This window comes from Photinus pyralis, unplaced genomic scaffold (genome assembly GCF_008802855.1).
Source record: "Photinus pyralis isolate 1611_PpyrPB1 unplaced genomic scaffold, Ppyr1.3 Ppyr1.4_LG1, whole genome shotgun sequence".
NCBI classification, from domain to species: Eukaryota; Metazoa; Arthropoda; class Insecta; order Coleoptera; family Lampyridae; genus Photinus; species Photinus pyralis.
Window position 1 is genome coordinate 38,387,201 of NW_022170249.1, and position 23,392 is coordinate 38,410,592.

At 36.2% G+C, this 23,392-nt stretch overlaps 1 protein-coding gene across 1 annotated transcript; it reads right to left on the reverse strand.

Moving 5' to 3' along the window:
* On the reverse strand, nt 1–22,863 carry LOC116177789. The gene is made up of 2 exons (XM_031496903.1): nt 22,646–22,863; nt 1–357 (listed from the first exon to the last, which is right to left on the reverse strand). The coding sequence occupies exons 1-2, from the start codon at nt 22,763–22,765 to the stop codon at nt 136–138; spliced, it is 342 nt and encodes a 113-aa protein (XP_031352763.1). The 5' UTR covers nt 22,766–22,863; the 3' UTR covers nt 1–135.
* Between the last annotated feature and the right edge of the window lie 529 nt (nt 22,864–23,392).

Genomic DNA, 23,392 nt, shown 5'->3' on the forward strand with positions numbered 1-23,392 from the left:
TACTTCTCTCATCACCTTTCGTCATTTTAACACCCACCAACTTGTCATCCGTCAAATTACATTTTAAACTTAAAAATACAAAACGCTTATTTTATTAATACACATCAAAAAGCTGTAAAAATAAAAAAAACGAACTTATGAGGATTGCGCAGTGTTCTTCGTATCCTTCTTCTGTCGTCTTCTAACGAGAAATCCTCTGATGCCCGCCTGAATTTTCGTCGCGGATTTTTCCTCTAACTCTGTCGACTGTTTATTTTTTCCTCCCTGGTTCGTTTTGATCTTTTCCGCTCCTCGTAATTTTCCGGAACTCTTACGCCTTATACTTCGCCGTTGAGAACTGTTCTCGACACCACCATTCTGTAAACGATTAAATTCTGTTTAGAAGATAAAGGAAAGGCAATTTCATAATGTAAGCAGGCAGTTTGGAGATAGGTATTTTTAAATTTATTTTGTATTGCGTTATTTTCGAGAATAATAAAAATAAACTTGGAGATTATTTGAGACAGCAGTTTGAGATATGTATTAACGCAATATTCGTCTTTTATACTCATCAAGGAATACTTGCAGGGAAATGTTCGTCAAATTTACTTGTCACTCATCATTCACTCGAAGTTAATTTTGTAAAGATCAAATTTGGTTTGATAATAATAAATTGATACAGAAAACCACGGTACACTATGGGGAGTAATTTGTTTCTCTGCCACGTGTAAATTGCTAACTGTGAGTTGGTGGAAGGATGGTGTGCCCATTTTGCCCTGTCTTGTGATTAATCCCCACGATGTACATCCCGGCGACCATTACTATCCCGCCTTCGGTCATCCCGGCGACGACCTATCCCGGCAACTTTTGCTTTCCCGACATCGGTTATCTCAGCAATTCACACTTTCCTAATGGCGTCTGCCCAACCTCATTTTTCTTTGGTTTTTTTACATAAATAAATGGTATACTTTAGAAGTGGTTGTCATAGAAGGTACCGAAAGAGGTTGTTATTGTGCATTATTAACGTAGTGTAATTAATTCTTAGAAATATAGGAAACCGAAGTATGTAAGGAAGTTCAAAAAGCTATCTTGTTTACACAATTGCCATCGATGCAAAGGACGTCTATAAAATAACAAATAAGAAAACCTATAGTACGGGAGGTAGCGTCCTCTATTTGACCGGACCATTTTCGCAAAGTTCATCTTTCTACTATAGATTTTTGATCCATAACCTATCAACGATAGGGGCGTCAGCTGGTTCAAAAGCGTGGCTTAAGATGGCGAGAGACTGCGAAAGATGTAAAACAAAATTGTTTTTCGGACCATTTTCGCAAAGCTGAAAATGGTATATCTAATAGTGTACAATGTAAAAAGAGCATAAATAACTGTCAGCTGATATTTAAATGTGGCAAAACCTGTTAGCTGGGCGTCCAAAGTGTAGCGTAGTGTTAGCGCGCGCGGCGACTTTAAATTTTAATGACCCAGCTAACACATTTTTCCACGTTGTCGTGTCAGCTAACAAGTGGTTTCCTTTTTTTTGCGCCATAAACTGATGAGGTACTCATTTCCATGCATGCTGATGTCATATTATTGGAGAAAAATATGATTGAAAGAGAATACATGAGTAAAATGGTATCACATACTGTATAATAATATTATACATGAAACATTGTATTTTATAATTTGTAACGTGCGTTAAGGACATATAATAAATCAAAATAGTCAAAACAAACCAAAAAAAGGAAACTAATAGCCCTAACCACGGCTGCGGCTGCTCACGGAGAGACTGTAGGTATGATTGTGTGTGATTATCTTTCAGGCGCTACCAACTTTTATTTCCCTGTTAGGGAGCCGTGCCCAAAAATTAAACAAGTTAAAAAGTAATCGTAAACGATTTACATAAAGGGCATTTCCACTTGCATTCATTTCCCATTTGTAAGATGCAACTTCTGTTAAAATCGTAGAAATCCGGCCACAAATATGAAAGATAGCGTTGCACATGGGCAATCCATTGTTGACGTGCTACTTCAATTTCAGTTTATGCGAAGAATTTCATTTCAATGCTTTTCTAAATAAGAAAGTTGGAACTGCACATGCGCATACCTAAATTTTAAAACTAATGTTAGATTTTCCTTTGTTCCAAGCGCCTAAGTATCAAATTTCACTTAAATAGTTCCATAGATAAAAAAGTTGGCACTGCGCATTCGCAAAATAAAATTTTGAAACTAGCGCTAGATTTTCCTTTATTCCAAGTGCCTATGTATCAAATTTCGTTTAAATTCTCCCATAAATAAAAAAGTTGGCACTGCGCATGCGCAAAACCAAATTTTGAAATTGGCGTTTGATTTTCCTTTATTCGAAGTGCTTATGTATCAAATTTCGTTTAAATTCTTCAATAAATAAAAAAGTTGGCACTGCGCATGCGCAAAACCAAATTTTGAAATTGGCGTTTGATTTTCCTTTATCCCAAGTGCCTATGTATCAAATTTCGTTTAAATTCTTCCATAAATAAAAAAGGTGGCACTGCGCATGCGCAAAACCAAATTTTGAAATTGGCGTTTGATTTTCCTTTATCCCAAGTGCCTATGTATCAAATTTCGTTAAAATTCTTCCATAAATAAAAAAGTTGGCACTGCGCATGCGCAAAACCAAATTTTGAAATTGGCGTTTGATTTTCCTTTATTCGAAGTGCTTATGTATCAAATTTCGTTTAAATTCTTCCATAAATAAAAAAGTTGGCACTGCGCATGCGCAAAACCAAATTTTGAAATTGGCGTTTGATTTTCCTTTATCCCAAGTGCCTATGTATCAAATTTAGTTTAAATTCTTCCATAAATAAAAAAGTTGGCACTGCGCATGCGCAAAACCAAATTTTGAAATTGGCGTTTGATTTTCCTTTATTCCAAGTGCCTATGTATCAAATTTCATTCAAATACTTTTATAAGTAAAAAAGTTTGCAATTCGGTTTATAAATGGTCGAGATGCGAAAAGGGCAATGTGAATTTTGAATCGATTCGATTCAACTTTTGGCATTGCGTATTATATGGCTAAATCTATGCCCATATTGAATTTCATGCAATTCAGTTCATAACTAACGGAGATGTAAAAGCGATCGAACATTTCTAAACAAAGTTATGGTTCACACGGACAGATAGATGGATAGACAGACAAAGGAACAGACGGAGAGACCAACCGGCAGGCGACAGATAGCAATGCAAAATTATAAACGATCTCTAGGATCGTTAATAAACGGCAAAAGCGAAAAATTATGGAACATGTGAAAAACGGTTGTTTGTTTTTTTTACAATAACTTTTTTTGTTAGCGGTACAGAAAAAATTCCTTCCTTGGTACAAGACTCGACACCATAACGAACCAAATAGCGAAAAAAGTAGAACAATAGCTCTTAAGATAAAAAACTAGTAGCGTCGCAAAGTTAGCGGACGGACGGACGGACAAAGTGGCCACAATAGCGCATTTTTTTTTTAATTTTTGTGGAAATGCGCTAAAAATAGCCCTCTTGTGGTCGAGGAAGCTAAGGAGAAAATAAGACAAACACTCCCGCAGACCCGGTCTGTTTTCTTGTAACGCATTTTTTTAAAGAATTGTCTAAGAAATGTGTTATTGGTTGCGTTTTGTCCTAACAGGAAAATAAAAGTTAGTAGCGCCTAAAATAATCTTACACAAACGTACCATAATCTCTCCGGAAGCAGCCGCAGCCGTGGTTAGGGCTATTAGCTCGGCTATTAGTTTCCTTTTTTTAGTTTGTTTTGTCTCTTTTGATTTATTCTATGTCCTTAACCACGTTACAAATTATAAAATACAATGTTTCAATTTATGTATAATATTATTATACAGTATGTGATACCATTTTACTCATGTATTCTCTTTCAACGCTACGCTACACTACACTTTGGACGCCCAGCTAACAGGTTTTGCCACATTTAAATATCAGCTGACAGTTATTTATGCTCTTTTTACATTGTACACTATATTAACATTTTTTTCTTACGTGTTTCTTAGCCTCTCATACCATCACGCCACGCAGTCGCGCCAGCTGACGCTTGTTTTAAGTGTTAACTAAGTAAAAACTACCAGGCAGAATAAAAAGTAATTGTGCGAAAATGACCCGTAAAAATAGGACGCTACCTCCCGTACTACTAATTCTGGTGAATTGTTTCAATATAATATGCTTCATGTTTGCCGCATCTTAAATGTTTTCCAGGCCCCCCCCCCCCACGATCGTTGCCGGGTGACTGAAGCCGGGATGTACATTGTTGCCGAGATTATCCATCGCTGGGATAACCGTAGCCGGGAAGTAAATGGTCGCCGGGAAATCGGTGCAGGGATGGACATCGCCGTGATGGGAATCGCCGGGCAAAAGCAGAAAAGGCAGGGAAACGAAAAACAAGTAAACACGTCAATATTTTAGACACATTTCCTTGGCTGTGGAGACCGTGAAACATGACTGATACAGCCTCCAATTTCATTGACAACTTTTGGCAGATTCTGATAGAAACCTTCGATCACCTTAGATCCATATTGAAATTTCAGACCAGCGCCACAGTGGAAACGTCCGAGTGAATCCTGCATAGTGTAATGTTGGCTAAAACAAGTCCGTAAGTTTTCTACTAATTGGGTTTGAAATTAGTAATCAAGACCGATGAGACTTTGGCCACTAACAGTACCTTTTTAAATAAGTGGAATTAATTGCTCGTGAGTCGCATTTAGAAAACGGCTTACGCGCTTACCGTATTACTAATAGTTTAATACAATAGAAAATGATAATTAATGGCATTGTTAGGTGTTACGTTTTTGTTTTGAGTTACCTTGGAAAAAGAAAGGAAAAATAAACGTCTTGGCACTGCATGGTGGCAGCGGATTGATGAATATTTTGTGCCTGCTTTATTCGACCTATTTGCTCGACGAAACCACATGCGAAGAGTTAAACATTATTGCTCGAGTACAAAAAGGAACCACCCCGGATTTCGGAGGGCCTGGTTTTAACTGTGCGACCTGTAGAAGAATTTTCGGTTACAATGTGTTATACGGGCCCCGAGTTACGACCATGAAATTAGTAAAAACCGCTAGAGCGTACCTTATTTAAGCGTTTTCAACAAAAAAATTACGGTAGAAGCCCGAAATTTTCCACAATCTTAATAAGAAATGTCGAAATGTGAGGTTATGTTACTTAATCATGACTATTTTTATGTTGGTAAGAGTGTACGTATATACCTGAGTGCTTCACTTCAATTTTTAAGAGGTTATGTAAACAGTTTTCGACGATTTTTGCAAATATTTCAATAAACGTTAAAAATATTAGAAAATCTTGATGGAAAACCACTGACGTGTGTGTAATTATATCACAATATGTAGTAGAAAATAGTTCTCTACATGTTTTACACAATTCATATGTAAAGTATTTACAGATGAGCACCATTTTATACATGCTTCATAATTACAATATGAATTTAACAATTCAAAACATGACATAACTACCCTGTAACTCGTTTTATTCACTTAAGAAAACGAGAGTTCGGTGAGAAAAAGGCAGACCGTGGAAGATGCGAGAATGCCCCTTCCTCTCTCTGGTGTTTAAGACTGTCGATATGGAAAAGGAGGCCAATGTAAGATGCGAGAGGTACCCCTTTCCCTCTCGCATGTGCAAGGCGGTCGAAGCTAATCGGGGGCTCATACGAAAAAAGCGTTCGATACGGAAAAGTCCGCCTGTGGAAGATGCGAGTGGTGCCCTTCCTCTCTCGGGTGCTCAAATCGTTCGATAGGGAAAAGGCGGTCGATACGAAAAAGGTGGTCGATGCATAAAAGGCAGCGCATGGAACATGCGAGAAATGCCCGTTTCCTTCTCGAGTGTGTAAGGTGGTCGATAGGGAAAGGACACAATGTGACTCTCTGTACGACGTCGTTCTTCTCTAAGGTGTTCAAGTTTAGACTGTGTGCGCTTTTAAAAGTGGTTATATAAAAGTGAATCCACATGGGAGTGTCGGTTATTTTGTGTATAAGTCGAAGTAATCTTAAAAATTCTATTGTGTATTATACCTATTATACTAATTTTATTACATTAACTATTAATCCAGCATATTTCAATTTAGTAGACGAAGAAGTTGGCGCATATATCTTACAAAAAATTAAGCTATCTCTATTGAATATTACCAGATTTGCAGTTTTGGCAACTTAAGAATAATAAACGTATAACGCTATACACGCGAATTTCAATACGGATGACACAAATTCTGGAGGGGCTCAATGGTTTATTGCGAAACATTGGCGACATGCTTATTTTTGGCCGAATGATTGAAGTGCATGACAAATGATTGCGTCGCTTATATGAAGCAAACGTAATACTAAATAAACCAATAAGGGGCGTTGAAAAAAGCGGCAGAGCACCTCGGTGTGACCTCACGGAGTCATTGGATTTGATCCATTTTCAATAGACTTGTTACATATGGCATATAAGTCTACTGCGCAAAGTTTCAACCGAATAGGTTCAAACGACCCACGGGGTCATTAGATTTGACCCATTTCGCGACTCCATTCCGCCCTTGTTCCTACCATGAATTCGTTTGCTTCTTCCATTCCTTTTTACTGTGATATAATCTAATATTTTTAGAATTTCAGCTCCGTTAAGTCATTATTAGCAGGTTTTAGTTTCCAATAGTATATGAAAACGAACATTAAAACTGCAAGGCCACGCAGGTTTACTCCGGTGCTGACCTGAGAAATTGCAAGAGAAATGGGGGGTTAACTAGAAGTACTAATTTATAAATTTCATCTCGCTCATTTAATTGAGTATAATTAACAGTAGTCAATTAAATGAGTTACAGTAAACAGCATCCGATTAAGCCGTGAGTTTCATTAGAAGCGGGCTTAAACAATTGAGATTTTGGAATATGTATGTGTTTTTGTATGTGGTCGCTAAAGACCTTCTCATCGATGATTTCCCAGCTTTATGTCCTTTTTGTCAGCTCCCCTGTTGCAACTGTGTACGACACCCCATTGTCATGTAGGTTTCTTCCCATTGGTTATGAATACGATACCCATCTGGTGTCTACTCCGCCACCTTGTTTCCCTATTGGGCCCATAATATAATTATTAGGGGGGCGATAGCGCCCGCACGCTACCGTATTTTCTATTTATATCCGCACGTAGTCTATGCCCTCACAAACACACTTAACGTGAAGATCCTCATTAACCACAATCAGCAATACTCTCCCTGAGTCATCCTAGAACATATTCGGGGCAGTTGACGTCTCCACTTTCGAAATTATAACTATGTCTATACTCCACGCTCTCGGATTGTGTCTCATTAGCTCGCTAGTTAATTGCCTGGGAAAAGTAATCAGCACCGGTCTGACGGGCGATAACACAATCTTAATGTCTTTTACGTGACTAAAATAGCTAAATGCAAATTATTCGTAGCTATGTCATAAAGTAACATGAGAAACGATCTGGTATGTTTTAATAGATTGCCTTTATCCGTACTTGATTGGGTCGAGTAGGCGCAGTATATTAGTTAACTAATAAAGAAGGCCGATTTAACCTATTAGCACTATTTTGTAGACGGTTTTCATGAAATTGAAAAAGTAGGGGTGCAATAGAGAGGGTATATTTTTCGGGGACCAAGTAGGAAGTCAGTCATCAACGGAAAAACTAGTTTCATTTTAATCCGCGCGTAAAAGAACCCAAAATTAGCGCAAAAGCCGTCCGTCAGTCGAAATTATCATTACGAAAGTGTTGTACGTGACGCACTTTAAAATAAATCTACGGAAAAGGCCTCCTTAGTGATGCAGATGTTTCGTGAGAAGGCAAATTACCCGGACGTTTCGTGAACCCATTCACAAAAGATTATCGTTAAAATTCAGTAGACACAAAATGTTGCAGTAAAATAAGCGTACGAACGTTTTAGTGTTGAGAATTATCAAAAAATTATGAAGGTACTAACTTACTAGCAGAAGTTTAGAGTAACAGTTTCAATCAAAAATTCCACTTCGAAAGGGAAAGTTTAAAAAAACAAATTAAATCAGTTTCGGTTTGACCTTAAAGTGCACTATTCCGAAGTAGGAACGCGGGTTGAAAGCAAACTATAAAAGTAGACGCTCAATTGCAGAAGAAGAGGTAATCGTACAAAAAATCCAAAACACTTCAGCAGTATTTCTTCCGGAGATCCACCACTCGTACCATAGGGAAATCATCGATTATAGAAAACATAATTTATGGTAATGCAATTATTTTTGATTTGTATTCAAAAAAACTATCGGTTCTAATGAAGAAATTGCATTAAATTTTATTGAAAGTTGTGATAATCCACCCTGATGGTTAGGCAACACACGTTTACAGCTGAAACAAAAATATAATATGCTCTGTATATAACCAACGACCGTTTTGCGCAGGTGCGGAATACTAGGGGATTTTGGTAACGAAGCTAGGGGAGAATGGGAAGAAGATGGCGATGAGGCCGACGGAAGACACACGCTTTCCCGGGTTTTTTTTATTATTCTTGATTATTTTGGGTGATGGTGTTTTGAAGGTGTATTTACAGGTAGTAACCATTTTATTCTTTCTTGTACTAGCTATTTAATCATGGAATTCTTGCCTCAATTTGATATTATTTACATTTTGCTGATTTTGCATAAACTACGATATCTGAATCATGGCGTACTCTATGCATTTGTTTCGTGTACCGTTAGATGAATCCTGTTTGTAATACTGTACAGATGATTATGCCATTATTTTGTTTAATTAAGTAATTTACTTCTGTTATTCATGAGGAGTTGATTATCGGTGTGATGTTGCTCTGTTCGATTGACCCGTAACTATTCCGTGAGGGAAGTACCTAATACAGTTTGATGTTCGCTGTATCTGTTACTTGCTGATTCGTGGCGCGCTGCATTTCTGTGCGTTAGCTATACGCAAGGGGGGCTCTCTTAATTGATGTGTCGATGTTTGCGTGTGCGAGTGGGTTATTCTGTCTCCGTGGAGTAGGTACCTAATGCAGTTAGATCTTTCGCTGTATCTGTTACCTGCTCGGCTCATGCAGGCTGCATTTCTGTGTCTCGCAATATGAGATGGGGGCCCTCTCAGTAACATTTCCTCTATTTAAAATATGTTCTGTTTGAGCGATAATCGATTTTCACATGAATACTTGCTATTGACCAATGGCATTCTCTCATGTACTTTTCGTGGTAAATTTAAATTATGTTAACTGAAGGATGAAGTAGAGCCACACCATTTACATGTTTCCTATGTACATGCAATTTGTTTATTTGATGAGTTGTATTATCTCAATTGATCGTACAGGTATTTTGATGTGTTTTTGTACTGAATTGATTTATCATGTTTTCCACTGCATTTATGATGTCTTGTGAATTTTGATTTTATGAACTTGTTTAATTGCATTTGATTTGATTATCTGATTTTTATCATACCATTTGAGATGTTTTATTTATGTGTATTTTCTCTTGCATTTTATTGCTGTAGGTGATTTATTTCATGTATTTGTGTGGCCTGTGCCAGGGTTTTAGTCCCGTAGAAGGTTTCCCTGGCATGGTCTTGTGTGTGCGTTAATATATTTATTTGATCTTGTCATTTCTTACGCACAAAAGTTCTGTCTTTTATTTAATTCCCTTCCCGATTATGTCTCACGTCCCAACACATAAAAGAACCGATTACACAACGTAGGAGTCCATTTGTGCCACCCATATCGAACCGACTGTCATCCAAATTCAAAAGTGCCGCGAGACTACCATCGTTTCGACTTGAAAGGTAGGTGGCTCTGCTTGTAGTTTTTGTCAGAGTTGCCAACCGTAAGTATAGAGTAAGTCAACGTTTTCCGTGTCTGCTTGATAGACCCCCCCTAGGAACATTACAAAGTAATGAGAACATTTTTAAAACGAAATCAACCGACTAATTTACTAAGTAGTCTGAGGATATCGAAAGATTATTTCAGCAAATAATTTCAAGAGCTTAAAAAGTAAAATTCATAAAAGTAGATACCTAATTTAATTTGGACAAAGATTAATTCCAATCCTCAAATGTAAGTGAAAGTGTTCCTGCAGGAAAGCTTCTGTTCAAAGGTTCAGTTTCAACTTATCGAATTGTATGTAATCTAATTATCGAACAACTGTTTTTGTTAGTTTATCGATGGCAGGAATCCATACCTAAACTTAATCCGACAGGTACCTATAAATCCCATAAAACTAAAGTGACGGGTCAACATCCATCTTAAAATTGGAAATGACTGTCAACTGAAATTACATTTGTGTTTAGATTAAATCTGTTGGTAATTAATGTAGTAGCATACGACAACAAAGTCTTTACAAATCGGTGTTTAATGGTAAAGTGGCTAGTGTCTACGTCAAAAAACAGACATCACTTTCTACAGGTACACTATCGGTTATTACGTTGCGTATGGTGGATTAACGCCAACACCGTTCGTAAATTTTTCCACAATTTTTACTATTTTTGAGTCAGCATTACATTTTACACATGCGGGCAAGGTAAAAATGTCTCATATCAAAGTCAAATGTTGACAGGTTTGTTTGGCATTTTCACACGGCTTATTTAAATTTTTACGTACGCTATTATTCATACGGTGTCGTAACATTTGAAAACGAGCCAGATCTATTATCTCAAAATATAGAAAGAGAATATTATGTGATGTCGTTGGTGAAATACAAATTGTCATTGTTCTATAAAATAGAGAGTTGCGCAGGAGCACAAAAACGGAGATATTTTTCAAACCTCCATTATGAAGGTGTAAAAATTGCAGTTTCATGGGGGCCTGTAAAAATGGGTATAAAGATGTGAAAAAAGTATTTCATGGAAATAGAGCCCCTAAATGCTTTCCAACACCTTTCCATGTCATTCTTGCGCTTTTCCAATTCTGTTTATACCATTACCACGCCTTTTTTGGGTATTTTCCGAGACGTGAACTCACTGCGACCCCTGTTTTGATTTTGAACAAGCAGTTCTCAAAAAACTCACTGAAACAACCGAAAACAGGGTAAACATTCCGATCAAATGGACTGTGAAATGAATAAATTAATGGACCTAGTCAAAGGCGCGAACTGGCAAACGCGCGAAGTAAATCTTCGTCAAGTTTTTTGCAATTTTCTGCGCAATGTTCTTAATTTTTTGCCTTCCGTATGAACCTTCTACTAAGTATTAGAAAAAAGGATGAATGAAATCGGGAAAGTCGTCTAGTAAGTTGTTCTTCTGTTCAACTTACAATCACGGGTGGTTTCAAGAGAGTTTCAAAAATGGCCCGCGTAAATTTTGTCAATCGCGGAACAATTTTAAGGTAACTGTGAATCTGAATTGGAGTAGGGCCCTAGCTAGTGTACAAAATTATACGAATAACCAGTCGGAAATTAAATATGTAATCCAGTTTTGGTGGTAAAGAAATTCTAAAAAGACCACGCGTTTTGGTGCAGCGCGTAAACTGTTATCATCGCAAATGGCATTAGTTCAGTTGTTACACCAAGAAAGTTAATTTTAATCACGAACGTATAAGTTAGGAAAACCCACCGAACTACTTCTGACCTCATATTTTCAAGAAATTGAGATATAAACAAAAGCCCATTGTAAAATAGTTTGCGTTAAATAAGTAGAGACAACTATTGTTATGTCTACAACTAGTTTTGAAAGTGATACTTTTTTTCATGAATTTGCACGAAGCCCGGGTTAATTAAACAGAAAAAAATCTCAAACATAAAGCCAAGAAATTATCGAGTTCGGTGTAGTTTGGGGTTTGGATTTTTTTTATTCTTGTACACTAATTTACGTTTTTGGAGCGATTTGAACGCGGTCGAGAAACGTAAAAGTTCATTATCCAGAAATTTTTCATACAACGAGGGGCAATTGTGTTAGGGCGAGTCACAAAAGTTCAACTACGTATCACCCCAAAAGCGACCCAGTTTTCAAGTTTTCTTGGAGGGGGCCTTTTTAAGGGAGGATCGTACCGTTTGTAATCTAACTGTGTTTGCAAGAAAACGAAGATATCTTTGTGTTTCGTAGTGTTAGCGATAGCTGAATTTCTAGCGATTTATGGGGCAAATAAACAACAACAAAGCGTAACGAACAACAACTTAATCAAATCCATTCTCTCTTTGTTCATTTGTATGCCTGCGCTCTAAAGATAAAACAAAACAAAACTGAACATCCATGCTATCTAGCGGTCAGTCTAGAAAATAAATAAAGTTTATAATTCAACACTTTGGGATCTTGGAAATTCAAGAAGAACATTTTGGAGGAGGTGAAGAGATGCAACACGAGCAGTCCCGAGCAAGTGAAGCAGCAATAATGAAAGCAAAGAAGGGAACATCAAAACATAGCAAACCAATAATATTCAAGAAGAAATGCAGCAACTAACCAACGTAATCGCGATGTTTATTAAAGAAGACCAAGATAAAATGGAGAAGAAAATAGGAGAAGTAGAAGAGGGAATGCTTGATAAAATCCGGCAAAAATTCAGAGAAAAACAGATCCAATTTGAAAGGAAGATAAACACTGACCAAGCGAAGCTGAGAGAAGAAACAAAAGAAGAAATTAAGGAAAATCGTTTAGAAATCCAATGAGAAATGATTCAGGAGCAAAAGAAAGTCAAATAGTTTAGCTGTTCTGATATTTTTAGGACTTCAGATTTTTATGTTAATAAGGTCGGTCAACTCGGGCCAAAACTCCCAGTGATTGTTGTTTTGCAAAGCACATCAAGTTTTCTTCGTTTAATAAACAGAAAGGGGTACTGTAACAGGTGGTCCCGTTTTCGGCTTTAAAGTTTTTTGTTAAGTTTACAAATTAGGAAACTTTATACGGGTACCGCTTCGTAATGAAAGAGAACAGAACTAATATTCGAGAAAATAGAGCGCGTCAAGATAAGAAACGAGTGTTCAAGCAGATAATAATCGATTTTTTTTAAAGAGTAAAATTTATTTTCTGCAAGAGGGGTTTCTAACTCCTGTGAATGTAACGAAGCCATTACACCCGATCCAGTCTATGGACCACATCACGATTACTCTGGAGCTATGTAAATAAATGAAGTTACGTTTAATCTTGGCTATTTATCGACTTCTCGGGCTGCATTGTTCGTCCTCGAATTGATACGCGGACAACTGTTCTCCCCTGGCTTAGGTAAGTATAGAATTAGTTATACAGGGTGGTGACTTGCGTAACGCATCATAGGGATTTCAATGTAAAATTCATAACATGCGATTATTGGCTCCCCAAATTATTTTAGAGCAAAATTGTATTAAGGTTTTTTGTAGAAAAATTTTTTTTACGTCAGTCAACCGTATTAGTTTTCAATTTTTTGCATAATCAAGACGGAAAATTGGAAAAATAAAACCCGCATCTTTTTCAATAATCTGCGATGCCATGGAATTTTATAAAACAAAAAGATATCCAGTTATCAATTAGCAGCAGTTCGAAATGGATTTTATGATCGAATTGGTAACTGTCTTGCAGTTAATGGTGACTTATTCGAACATTTATTGTAAATTGTTATAGGAAACCGTTTTTAGTAATTTGGTCTTTCTTTATGTTAAATTCGCTGTTCTAAATATAATACTTTTTGATAGAATTTGATTTGTTTTATAGCAGACATTCCATGGCATGACGGATATTGGCGTTCTTTTTGTATTATAAAATTCCATGGCATCACAGATTATTGAATAAGAAATTTTTCTATTTTTCCAATTTTCCGTCTTTATTATGCAAAAAATTGAAAACTAATATGGTTGATTGACGTAAAAAAATTTTTTCTACAAAAAACCTTAATATATTTTTGCTCTAAAATAATTTGGGGAGCCAATAATCGCATGTTGTGAATTTTACATTGAAATCCCTATGATGCGTTACGCAAGTCACCACCCTGTATAATATATAATAATTTTGGCAATTTTGCGTAAAAAAACACTTCACTCACAATCGACCGTCGGGGTCCATTAATCAAATTTTACGCATAAAAAGTACAATGCAATCTGGCGGTCCTTATTAAGTTATAGATGGAACGAATGAGAGTATCAAAACTGGAGGAAAAATTTGAATTAAAATGCCCAATTGTAGACATCTGACGAGCAGATTCAGCTAACGGCATAGTAAAGTAATGGTGACTGTAAATCTGTTGTTCATTTGACGCGTTTGACGCTTGATGGCTCAAAATTGAGATGCATAGAAGTTCCTCGCCGTTTATTTGTAAGCGAACAAAACAAAGAAAGAGAGTTATTGGTCTTTATTGTGTCTTTGTAAGTAAGCGCGTTTCTTCTTTTGAAATTTGTAGCTATTACATACGATGGGTTCCTGCTTTAAAAAAGGGATACATCTTGAGAAAGGGTCCTAATTATTATTATAAACATACTTTCGTTACTCAATCGTCAATTGAACGTCAAAAGTGCGAGTAAACATCTGCGTAACTATTAGTATTATGTTGGCAATGGTGCGACGATCTTGAATCAGAATCAATCTAAATAAAACTCGTAGTATTTTTGTAAACAAAAAAGTTAAGATGTCATCAAAATTGGTTTATGTTTTTAATAAAAATATGAAATTTATTGATGCAATTCAATTCGTCAAAGTATTTTAAGATTTTTGGCATGCTTCAAGTAATGAAGATATGGTTGTTTCCGTTGGAAATACTCCAAAATATCTGTTGTAATTAATTTCAAGGCTACGTTCCTTCATTTATTTAAATTAAATTTTATGATTTATTTTCAAATGATATTGACTCACAAATTTATTTCAATGAAATCAATCAACTTTTCTATTACTCATTGATCCATTTCCTCCATAATCTCAACTTCGAAGGGGGTTGTTTGAAGTAATAAGTAAGCACAAAACCCTATACAAATTTTCGGGTTCCCCACACTGTTGCAAGACAAAAGCCAGAACTATTTTCTTTTTATTTGCAAATAAGCCGTGAAGGCAGGTTTGTTTATACTTAGAAACGTGGAGAAAATCGCTAAGCCGTTTTCGTTGTAAAAGAACAGAAGAATGTGTCTGCTTCGAATTCTCAACTTTTCTCTGGCAACACGCGGAAATGTAATTTATTTTCTTAGTTGATAAATCCGAAATTTATTTATACCGCTGTGTCCTTTTGGTTTTATTCCCCCGCATTGACGTATAAGACGCTTCAAGGAATGAAAACCGAATTGTTTCCTGCGTCCCATGGTTAGGAGTGGTACAATAAATTCGTATATTGTGCTGTATAAATATAGCATTTATGATTATAAATTTGCGTAATCTGCTGTCCTCATTTTTAAGTATCTGATATAAACAAGAAGTTTGGCATTCGAAAGATGTTGTAACCACCGCATTCCTGATTTTTGTTTCCCTCCCGCTAAGCAAAAAGGATTGATGGAATGTTTAAATAATCTAATCTTTCTTGCTCAGGAATTCATTTCTAGTATCTGCATAACTTCCGCAGCCAGAATTAAATTAATATTAACGAGGCACATTACGCAGAAATAAGGAACATCATCCAAAATATTGTTCAACAGTATAGGAAAAAAAACAAACCTACAGGTTTAGAACAAAATAAACTGCGTTTTTAACATATTGGAATATATATCCTCCTTTCAGTTACAGCTTCGTACTTCTATACAGACAGTGTCTTTTGAGTCTTCTGTAGACAAACATCCTCTCACCCTACCTAATGCTTTCGACTGGAGGATCATCGTTTTGCAAGTTTTAAAAGAGAAAGCCGTTTTTAATGGGTCCAAAGGTTCCTTAAGAAAAGTTGTTGCGAATATCGGTTTCCTCCATCAAAAATATAATCCAAGAAAAGATTTAGTGGAGTTACCCAAAATAATATTGCATCAAGAGACCATTTAGATGCGTATGTAAAAAATTTGCAATCTGTGTGTGTTTACAACACGAACTTAATTTATAAGTTCGTGGTTTAAAGTGTGCGTTTACAATGAACGTATACGTAAATATTTCATAAACCGTAGCTCGTATATATTCGTATCGTTTCCGTAAATTGACTTCGCTGTTTACAATAGACCCAAGATCATACTTCTCTTTGACCGTACGTAACTTTGAACCATTTTCAACTTTTGCGACTATGCGCAAGACTTACATATCACTTACGTATACGTACGTAAAAATTACGTTAATTATAAACACCTTCGTATGTTTCTATACAGTTCAACTTTGCGAAATTTTTAAGTTTTATGTATTTCTTACGTATACGTTCATTGTAAACAAGGACGCCAATGTGTCTTTTTGGATGAAACGTAGGTACGATTATCCTCCGTGTCAGATGTTAGCATTGCTATTTCGCAATATTATCTGCAGCGCGATTCACTAACCCTTTTACTTGTTTGTTGTGTTATTACTTGTTACAGATTTGCAGAACGCGCCCTTCTGAGATCAAAAGGTTGCGACCCCAAGTTTAACGGTAAATTTTGTTATTTTCGCCGATTCCCTGATTTAATGTGTGATGGCATATTGGTATTCGATACAACAAAATTGTAATTATTACATTTGCTTGAGATTCACTCAACGATTATAGCTTCGTTGTTTCCGTGAAAGCCTGTTTTGACATTATTATTTTGTGCCACTACGTATTGATCCCCTTTTACTAAAAATTATTTAAATTCAAATATTAACTAGAAAGTATTTGATTTCTTAGCTTAACAATACCAGAACAAAGATCTCTTAGTCTGCCTTGTTTCCCCTTTTGGTAACTATTCTCTTCTCTCTTTTGAAAGTGACTAAGGACTATCCGGTTTACTTTTACTGTATGTCGCTTTTGGTTATTTTTGCTTGTGTATAAGAACCCCGAATATTCACCCCAACCCACCTCTACTTTGCCTGAGTTTGCCGTGTGCTTAAATAGGTAATTTTGTTACATTTACTCGCCTGCAAAAAATCCAAAACTCTTGTGTCAGGTATGCGTTTAACATTAAGAAATATGAACATATTTCCCATATTTATCAAGCACATAATATTTTGAACATGGGCGAAAGACGTCATTTACATCTTGCATGTCTGGTTCACAAAATATTAGTATCTGGTGAACCTTTATATTTGTATAATAAGTTAAAATTTCGAAGTAGTATTCACGATCGTAATCTCCGTAACCCATTCTTTCTTGACATACCAAAGCACCATAAAACCCAGTTTCATGGTGCATTTACTTATTTTATTTATTTATATTTATATTTTTTTTTTTTTGCTTTACTTGTATGCTTACTTGTTCTCACCTGGGCTATCATACCATATTAATTATCATAAATTGTTTTAAATACTCCATCATGTTTTTGTACTTTTTTCTGTATCAAGGTTGGGATTAATAGCAGCCTTTGGCTGACACCCCGCCTAAATAAAGCCGTTATTATTAAGCCGTTATTATTTGCCCAAAGTGAACGTAACAATCTTGCATTGCATGATGCTATGTAAACATACCTTGTGATGACGTCATAATACACCGATGACGTCTGCGCAATATAAGGAAAATGCTACTATATAAATAAAATGTGCCATTTATTTATCTACGAATATGCACAAAATTGATTTATTTCTTTTGAATTTGTATTTGCGTAGTTGATAGTTGTTTGTAATTGTGTAATTTATTCAATTGAGATAAGACGCATTAAGTACGAAACATCTGGTATCTAATTTTGCGTACTTTATAAAAGGTTTATTTAAGCGTTAACTTTTGATATTAGGCGAATATGAGTTAATCTCAACAAAACAAACACATCTAGTGCCGATAACGGAATATATAGGTGTTCGACGATGTACACTTTGTTCGGCGTAAGTGGGGACGCTTGATGCGTTCTTGGAAAGCTGGCGTTATCAAGTCTATTTATGATTGGCGGCTTTACTTAAAAGTTCTGGAAGAGATTTTTTATTGTGAAGGTGATGTTTCGTTAAATACTGGATTCAGCGTAAAAAAGGGCCTGCTAGCTGCTGGTTCGCGACGGTTGGAAAAACGTGTAAGTATCTTTACGCTATTTTTATTCGGGATATCCCCCCAATTTGATTAATTGAAGACGTAGTTCGTCATTACTATAATAATTTTGTGCTTATGAGGTATATGAGGGAAGCGTCAGTAGAACGCATCTAATGAGAAGAATTAGGAGAGAGAAGAAATAGATTGGATCTCGAAAGGAGCTTGAGGGGAATTGGGGGGAAACTAAAGAACTTGGGGGAAGCGTAAGAATAACACTTGAGACGACTTATGAGAAAGTTGAGAATCTGAAGGAAAATATCAATTTTACGGAAAATTAGTAGGGTGAGAAGAAATTAATACGCATTGTGCAGAATTTGTGACCCGAAACAACTTAAGAGTGGGAACTTCAGAAGAGGTACTTTTAAGGAAATCTTGAGATGAATTTGAAGGAAGCATTAAAAAGAAATGCAGATAAATCCGAAAATAATTTCATAGACCTGTCTCATCTAGACGTTCCAACGCCCTTTGAGAGTAATCTCCTCCTACACTCCGCTATTAAAATATCAGAGGAATTATAACTTTACGGTAAGGGGTCGAGGAAGAGGACAATGATTGGTAGAAATGAATTCGTTTCGTTGAGACCTTTCATTAGAATACCATGAAGGGTAAATCGTGTGCCCCCGTCCGCTCAATTTCAAAAATTTATTTGGCACTACTAGATCCATGAGTATGCAAAATCTGAGGTAAATTCGTTATCGCATGTGAAATTTAGGTACATTATACTGAAATGGTTTCGGACTTTTTTAATTGTTAAAAATATACGCTATAAATGCTTCTTTAGAGCTTCACGAAAAAATACTATAATATTTTTGTTCATGAGAGAGATAAGCGATTGAATCCGTTTCTCGATCATAAATACTGTGAAAATACTAATAAATATCAGAAATAATAAAATAATACACACAGGTGATGGATGGTGTAACAGGTAAACAGAAAAAATTACACATACACCGCTTCATAGCGAACGTGACCTAAAGTAAGTCTGGCTATAACGGACGCGCTGCCACAATCTCTTCGAGCTAAAGTGTTTCGTTCCGTTCTGTTTAACACACGTGATAAATGTGCAGGTTTGCTATTCGTTCAAAAACGTACACTAGTCGTTGCGTTCAGAAAAAGAGACCCGTTTCGGTTTTTCTAACGGATCAGATTAAAATAGCGAGAGTAAGAGAGCGAAGGATTCTTTCTTGATTTCGTGAGTCGAAACGTACAATTTGGGTGCGTTAGAAATTTGATTATAAGCTGATTTTTCTAGCGATCACGTACTATGTTAGGTACGCAAATTGTAATTCTTAGAAAAGTACGGGGCAGTACCAATTTTGGAGTGACCACGTGTGTGAAACAATTATTTCTTGGTCGGCATTCTTAGCTGGATTGCGAGAAAGATCCTCGCTTGATTCTATTGAGTCGCTGTGAAGATTAGCAGTTAAAAAGAACACATTAAGCGGCGAGACCTCCTAAATTTCGAGTACATCGTTGAAAAACATTTAAGCAAATTCTGAATTGTATAAATTGTGGGTTACCTGCAATTTTATATGTTCGAATAGATGAGCAAAGGCACTGTTTACTTTCGATTTTAAAGGATTAAGATTTTAAACGGCGAGCGAGTGTGTCATATAGAGCGAGAGATTACAAGAGCCGTTGCTCAAGAGTGACAAATATCATTTTCTCCACAATCGTATTCATTATTTGCAGTTCAAATAACCAACGTGTAAAAAAATCATATTTAGGTATTACACATTTCGCAAAAGTCAGTTATTTGAACTGCTAAAGAATGAATACGATTGTGGACAAAATTATGTTTAGCACTCTTGAGCAACGAAGCTTATATTCTCTCCCTCTAGATGAAACACTAGCTTGTTCTGCTTGCTCATCTGTTTAAATCTAGAACTCGAGAGGAAATAGTGCATTTGTTCACTTGTACTAAAAATAACTATTTAGCACCCTAATTCGTAGCAAGACCTTTTATTTACGGATGGTAAAATATATGGAACTTTTTCGAGTAGGCGAGAGTGGAGATAGAAGAAAGAAAGTAGTCATTGGATAACTTATTGGCCGATATGAATAAAAGTAAGCAATGCTTATACTTGCAAAATTCAAAGTAAATACTCGTAACTGCCCCTTCATACTGGTCTGTTTAGCATGGTTTTGCAGCGCTGCACAGCGTCCTGTCCTTCTGCTTAGAAGCGCTGCTAAGTCACCCAGTGCGAAGGAGCACTTACGAGTATTTACTTTGAATTTTGCAAGTATAAGCATTTGCTTACTTTTATTCATACGGGCCTGTGTGATAAATAAAATTTTGTATACAGTGGCATACGTCAAGGAATTTAAAAACAATTAATACGCGCAGTAAAACCTAGTTAATAAATTGGGCAAAATTAATATCAACAGAGAGGATCATTAGCATTTTATTCCTTTGCACTCGACTTTTACTTTCGCGAAATTGAAGGCGGTTTGCTTGGATTCGCGATTCATATGAACTTTGCATTCATCAGGTATCGTACCCGGTCAACTGTACCATCGAAGCGATCTGTGTCCATATTTCTAAAGGAAACGGCATTTTTCAAGGATTGTTACCAGACGAGAATATTATACCCACGCCAATCATTGTAAGTTATTTCAAGTTTTTTCATTTGTATAAAATAATGTACCTAATAGGGATCGACCTATGAGAATCATTTCATAAACAGATTCGTATTACATTTATGAATACGAATCGAATCCGAACAAAGAATTTTGGTTTTTTTGCTTCCCTGATTGGAAAACTGTATTTAATTTCAGTCATACCATTCCTTTGGTTGGATTAAAATTTTGTTTAGCAGTCCGAGGTGTGTTTACCAGTAATTTATTGTGGAAAAGATAAATTATAGATAGGGATCAAATTAAGCATGGACATGCGATCACAAAATAGGTATTGCATTTTTTTGTAGTTCTTTTTATAAGCCAAATCGATATTTTAAGTCAAATAACGTGGAAAGAAACATGGAATTTGACCAACTTTCTTTTACTTAACATATTCGATCAACTAAGTTCACATTCGAGTTCAATCAAACCAGAACATTTGATTTTGAATTTCAGGTCTTACAAGGGAATAAAGGGTCAAACTTCCGCAAGGTAAGGAGTTTAATAAGCATTTTTATTAGTGAGCTATCCGTGGGTAAATTAAAAATTGATTGTCATATTAAATTTTGTTATGCAAGTGAAGTCCTCGACCCAGGTAAATGTAAGTAAGCCCGTTACAATGGGGAGGGGGGGCTCACAGGTGATCATAAGTCCGAATGTTTGGATAATCCGCCACTGAACCGTCCTAGTTATGAATGGTCCTGGGTATGACTTGAGTAGAATACTGCCCTACATGTTGGGAATATTTCAACTTGTACGAGTATTACAAGGACCTTGTATACACGTGTATACAACAATTAGTCCCAACACAAACACTCCCATTGGATGTTTGTATGTATCTTTGGAATATCAAAATCATCTGAGCAAACGTCCTTGCATTGTTAACATAAATTAAGACTATGAGAGAAATAATCATGCATACACTCTATCTATAGTGTTGATAGTGTGATTTAACCACTGAAGGTAGGTCCTAGGTCACATTAACTTTTGAAGTAAACACCTACAGTGATTGAAGAGCACCAAGGGTCAAGGCTTTAAAATTATCACTGAAATTGTTATACTCCATTCCACCAATGTATATCATCCATATTACCGAATGTAGGGGTGGCTTATTTGTCGTGCACAGGAATGGATCGCAAAGATATTCCGGATAACTTTATTAGTATGGACGATATGAAAAAATGGTAAAAAGGAAACGTTTACCCAGAAATCAGTGGCGTAGAACTCATTTTTATATACATTACAGTATTTGAGAAATATCACAATGGTTTATTTAATAATCGCGAAATGAAATATTGCTAACTTAGTAGTTAATTATACGCCACTGAGTTCTAGGTGAAAGTCTGCACAACAATAATAAACTAACAGTTTGGCCGATTATAGAACTTTATGTAGGTATACAGTAAATAAGCAACCTCGTATATTAAATTTTAGATTTTAATGTTTAAGAAACCCCCAGCTCTTAGTCTCTAACTCTAAGAAACGGTCCGGATAAACAGTAAATATTCTCTCTACTACAAGAAGTTGCTAAGCGCTGTGAAACTGAAATAATCCCAAAATTTATCAAAGAAACAAGTCAAAATGGTAAAAAGTACCACAATTTGTGCAAGTATTTAGTGATGATTCAATAAGGGTTCGGAAATTGGATTAGCAATGGCCTGTCAATAATACAGTTAACAAAAATTGATTAAACTGTTTTTATGTCCCCGTGAACTTGAATCGGGGAAATTGACGTAAGCCGCTTTAATTGCTTTAATTGCCAAAAACACTGGAAGCCTAAATTATTTAAACGTACAAATTAACTGTTCGATGCATACGTAAAATACACACGCATATACACGAGAAAATCATTAAAGACCTAAAAACAACTGCCCTCGAATTCGTGTCTGATTGACGTACGGTATAGGTAATTAATAAGGGAGGTAGGTATAGCGTATAGGCAATTACACACTGCGGATCTGCTTTACACTAGAAATTGAGATTTGGCAAGCATTTCGGATTGCAAACCAACAAGTGCAAAATTTTGTACTATAATTGGGGTAGGTACTTTGCAGAGGAAAAGCGCCAAAGGTACTCACTTTTAATTTGAGCTGTTTCCTCACTTGGTAACCCCGAAAACTCGCTTGTATTTTAGTCGCCGCGTCTTCTTCCATGTTTTTCTCGTGTACCGCTGCGTTCTTTCGTTTGTTTGCATCCATACTGATTTGAAAATGCGGGAGTCGTTTTTTCTGGTCCCGTCTTTAGTTGAGCGCGTTTTTTCGACGCATGCGTCCCCTCTACCGTCCAGGACGCCCCTATACGTCGTCCGACGACAATGACGTCAAACGCACGCACCTGCTTGGATGGAAACCAAATCTAATGTAAGTAAATTAGGAAACGTGCAGTTCATAATTTTGATGTGATGAACCTTTAAAAATTGAGTGTTTTAAAATTACGTCGGTCGGCATCAGTGGCGTTTATCTTTAACTTCTGTTTGACTTTTTGGCACGTTTTGATTGATCTATAAATTGAATATTATAATTTGTAAGCATTGAGATGTTTTCACTGCAATTTTGATTGATTTATGATTGAGTTGATACAAAAATAGTTCACGGTTATACATATGGTTTTTCGAACTGATTTTGTACTTTTTTAAGTCACGGCCGAGCAATTTCTAATTAAAGGAATTTTTAATTGCGGGTCGAGGGAGCTCTTTTCTTGTAAAGGTCATATGGAGGCGAAACGCATTAACAAATTTTAGACTCTTTAAGTTTTGTATGATTTAAATGTGGCCCATTACTTTTTACTCAAACATTTCATATCCTGTGGGTCCTGGAGACCTGTAA